The sequence below is a fragment of the Sinocyclocheilus anshuiensis genome, unplaced genomic scaffold, assembly GCF_001515605.1.
Source record: "Sinocyclocheilus anshuiensis isolate Anshui unplaced genomic scaffold, SAMN03320099.WGS_v1.1 scaffold13, whole genome shotgun sequence".
In the NCBI taxonomy this organism is placed as follows: domain Eukaryota; kingdom Metazoa; phylum Chordata; class Actinopteri; order Cypriniformes; family Cyprinidae; genus Sinocyclocheilus; species Sinocyclocheilus anshuiensis.
Genome location: NW_015538026.1, coordinates 4289 through 7847, shown reverse-complemented (window position 1 = coordinate 7847; position 3559 = coordinate 4289). Strand labels below are relative to the sequence as shown.

The 3559-nt window shown below is 39.0% G+C and overlaps 1 protein-coding gene across 1 annotated transcript in view; it reads right to left on the bottom strand.

The window, feature by feature from the left end:
• The window catches only part of LOC107678560 (YTH domain-containing family protein 1-like), a 12682-nt gene extending 9937 nt beyond the window's left edge, over positions 1–2745 (bottom strand). Inside the window, exons 1-3 of the mRNA XM_016473867.1 lie at positions 2294–2745; positions 1647–1671; positions 899–978 (exon numbers count right to left, since the gene is read on the bottom strand). Coding sequence (XP_016329353.1) covers positions 899–978; positions 1647–1671; positions 2294–2320 — 132 coding nt within the window. The 5' untranslated portion in view covers positions 2321–2745. The remainder of the gene's footprint in view (positions 1–898; positions 979–1646; positions 1672–2293) is intronic.
• Between the last annotated feature and the right edge of the window lie 814 nt (positions 2746–3559).

Here is a 3559-nt window from a genome sequence, read left to right as displayed (position 1 = left end):
CAAGGTATCTCTGGCTAAAACTAGCTAACGGTAAAGTTAGTGAGTCCATGCTAACGTACAAACCTAAATAGCGAACTGTTCTCACGTCATGTACCGTGCAGTGAAAGTCAAAAACGCATAAACGAAGGTCTATAATAGAGTGCCTCTCCATATTAATCTGGTTAAATGTAAATTAATTTAATCTTACTCTGCGGTATATGAACGGCGTTGATCCTGCATGTTGTCATTGCGATCGTGACGACTGTAAAATAATTCTCCCGTTTGCCTTGTGATCTGTATTTTTACATTTATTTTAATATCTTTTATATATCCCTCCATGGCATATTTAAGTCCCACTTGAAGGTCCATCTGTGTCCCAAATTTATCAGAAATACCTCGGAAGAAGGTTTTCACTGACAGCTGTCATTTTAAGACAGTGAGCAACGTTTGTTTGTCCGAGTGAGCAACAGTAACTAAGGGGGTGGGGCTTACTGATAGGTCAACTGTTAAATAAATTATGTTATTTTTGTTTTCTTTGCACTCAAAAAGTATTTTCGTAGCTTTGCAAAACTGAAGTTGAGCCACTGATGTCACATGGACTGTTTTAAAGATGTCCTTACTACGTTTCTGGACCTGGGAACATTACATTTGCGTTGCTGTCTATGCAGGGTCTGAGAGTGCTCACATTTCATCAAAAATATCTTAATTTGTGTTCCGAAGATGAACGAAGGTCTTACGGGTTTGGAACGACATGAGGGTGAGTAATTACTGACAGAATTTTCATTTTGGGCTGAACTAACCCTTTAAGCTGATAAGCAAAACTGTAAAAACATAAGATGTTTTCAGAGAATACATGTTGAATGAAATGTTTTTCCCTCCATTTCACACCCTAAGACAAATACAAAAACACATTTCTCACCGGATTAGACTGGCCAGTGAGGTATGGTTCAAAGTCATTGTCGTGGACCGTTTCCTTCTGATGAAGAGAGCCATTTTGCACTGAAATAAAGAATGATGTTAAACATCAGGGTTACCGTTCAGACCTGTACATCTGATAAACTCAAAGCACATGCTAAATCCAACAGCCTTCTCTGTCTCTTAGAAGATATCACTTTACCAAAGCTCTGCTATTCACATTTTAGATCTTCAAAAAATGTTAAACAACTACAGTAATGTGTATTTCACCACACAATCTCAGTGAGTCATTCACTACATGTTCTGTCTGACTACCACAATACTACAGACAATAGATGAAGAGGAGCATCTAAAAATGACACAAAGCCAAAGGACAAAAATTCACAACTACAGTAGTTAATGCTATAGAATTATGAAGCATAATCAATTTAATGTGTTCAAAAGCCAAGCTCCCATTGCCAATTGATGTGTCAGAGTGGTGTTAATCCAACAGGAGCAGTTCTGGACTGCTAGGAGGTATATGGCTCCATCAGGTGATTTGAGCTCTCAGACAACATTATTTGAATGATATGAGAGCAACACAGCAACCAGGCATTGATATAAGTCAGAGAATGAATGCCCAAACTTGACTTAACAGCCATAGCCAAAGGCATTAATACTGGTAAAAGTGGACTTAATGTGAATTAAAGAGACTATCCTGGACGTTTTATTTCTAAACCTGTATAGACATCTATATTATAAAGCAAACTTACCTTTAGCGTCTTGCCCTTTGGATGTCTTCCCATTCAGTAGATGATCAGAGGTGGGTAAAAACAACAAGATAACATCATTAACACCTTTATATTGTTGTTTTAAACACGAGCTCTTCGTGTTTAACATGTGAATACTACACAACGTTTCATGTTCTTAATCCACATCGACTCCATCAGAGCATCACCAATAAATCAATGCACTATCAGCAGTCGCTCGTCATTCGTTATTAAATAGAAACGAGGGCTTAAGTTGATATTTATTTAGTCAATCATGGAACTGACGTTCACCCAGATAGCTAAACATTTCGTCGATCACGCATATCAGCCCAAGTCCAGAGAAAACTGGTTATAACTCTAGAAAGCTGATGAGAGAGATTGTATACTAAATGAAGTTTTATCCTGACGATACACTGGAGCAGAACGCATTTTGCGATGTGTCGAACGGAAATATCGGTTTAGACCGAAGAAACGCGATGTAATATTCAATACACGAGTGGAAAAAATGCTAACTCGTTAGCCATCGCGCTTGCGTGAAGCAAGCAGAAGCAGATGCCCGTAATGTCTCCGCAGAAGCGGCGGAGGCTGCACGCGTATTCCCTGCTCCTCCACCTAAAGGCCTTAGCGACGCCGTTGCCACTCCAACCTACCTGTGGGTCAATACTGGTGGTAGACATAATTCATCAAGAGGGCCTCTTTAGATTCAGCAAGAGTCTTGCAAAGAAAAAAGAAGCAACAGCGAGGGTGCTCGGCGTAACCCGAAGCCCGTGGGTTCCTCTCGGCTCCGTGCAGGCTGAACTGCGCTTTTTTTCAGCAAGTTCCACGACTTGATTTCGGCGATCCGGTCCTCTCGAGCGCACTAAAAGTCCAGCCTGAGGATGTTTCTGAGAGGATCAGAGGCTCTGCGGTTTAATCCAATGTTGTCACACGCCGAGTGTAAATTTATTTCAAAGTGTATATATATTTTTTCCTCTTCCCAGCCCGCAGTTATTGTGCACCTCTGTTCACTTCCGCCCAATGGCCGCTCCATCCGGGATCTGCGCGGAGGGACTGACGCCACATGGACCGGGTGGCCACGCGGAGGTGATCAACCTGAGAAAATTGGAAAAAAGCTATCACTTCATAAATGTCTTGTTTATCTTAGTAAATTATGTCATATTTGTTCTTCCTTCTAATAATTGGCTAAAGAAATTTAAAGTGTAGTATATTAAGTTAGGCTACTAAATGAGAGGCTGTACATATTTTGTCAGTTATTTTACCTATAATTACATATTGATCTTAATAGTATACATATGTCTGTAATAACTTATTTAAAATAATAATAAAAACTAAAAATATAGATTTTGCTTTTATGTAATGAAAACCAGGGGCAGATCTAGAAAATATTGTTTAGGGTGGCAAAGGGGTGGCATGGGGTCTATGAGGGGTGGCAACACCAAAGCAAGCCCCCATGCATAGTTTTTGGGGATTTATGGTCTGACATACACAGTTGTGTTCACAAATATTGTATTACCATTAAGTAATCATCTATACTGTTTAAAATGAAAAATAAATAACAACATTTCAATATCCATCATGGCACCAAGTCAATGCACAATATAAAAAAACTTCAACAGGTTATAAATGTTTCTGAGCTTATATCACTAAAGAAGATATGCGGTATCTATTAAAATTACATAGGCTACTTAGATGGTATAATCACGTTTAGTGCAAGTTTAAGAGCAACAAAAACTTTTGAATTTCCTAACATTAGAAAGAAATACAATAATACCAAAGCACTGAAACTGGATCAGTTTTGAAAACAATGTTTGATTTTCTGTTATTAACAGAGGTGGGAATGTCTGTAATCACCCAGAACAAACTCTAGCAACCATATACTCTAGCAACACCCCAGCAACTGCATAGCAAGAGCCTAG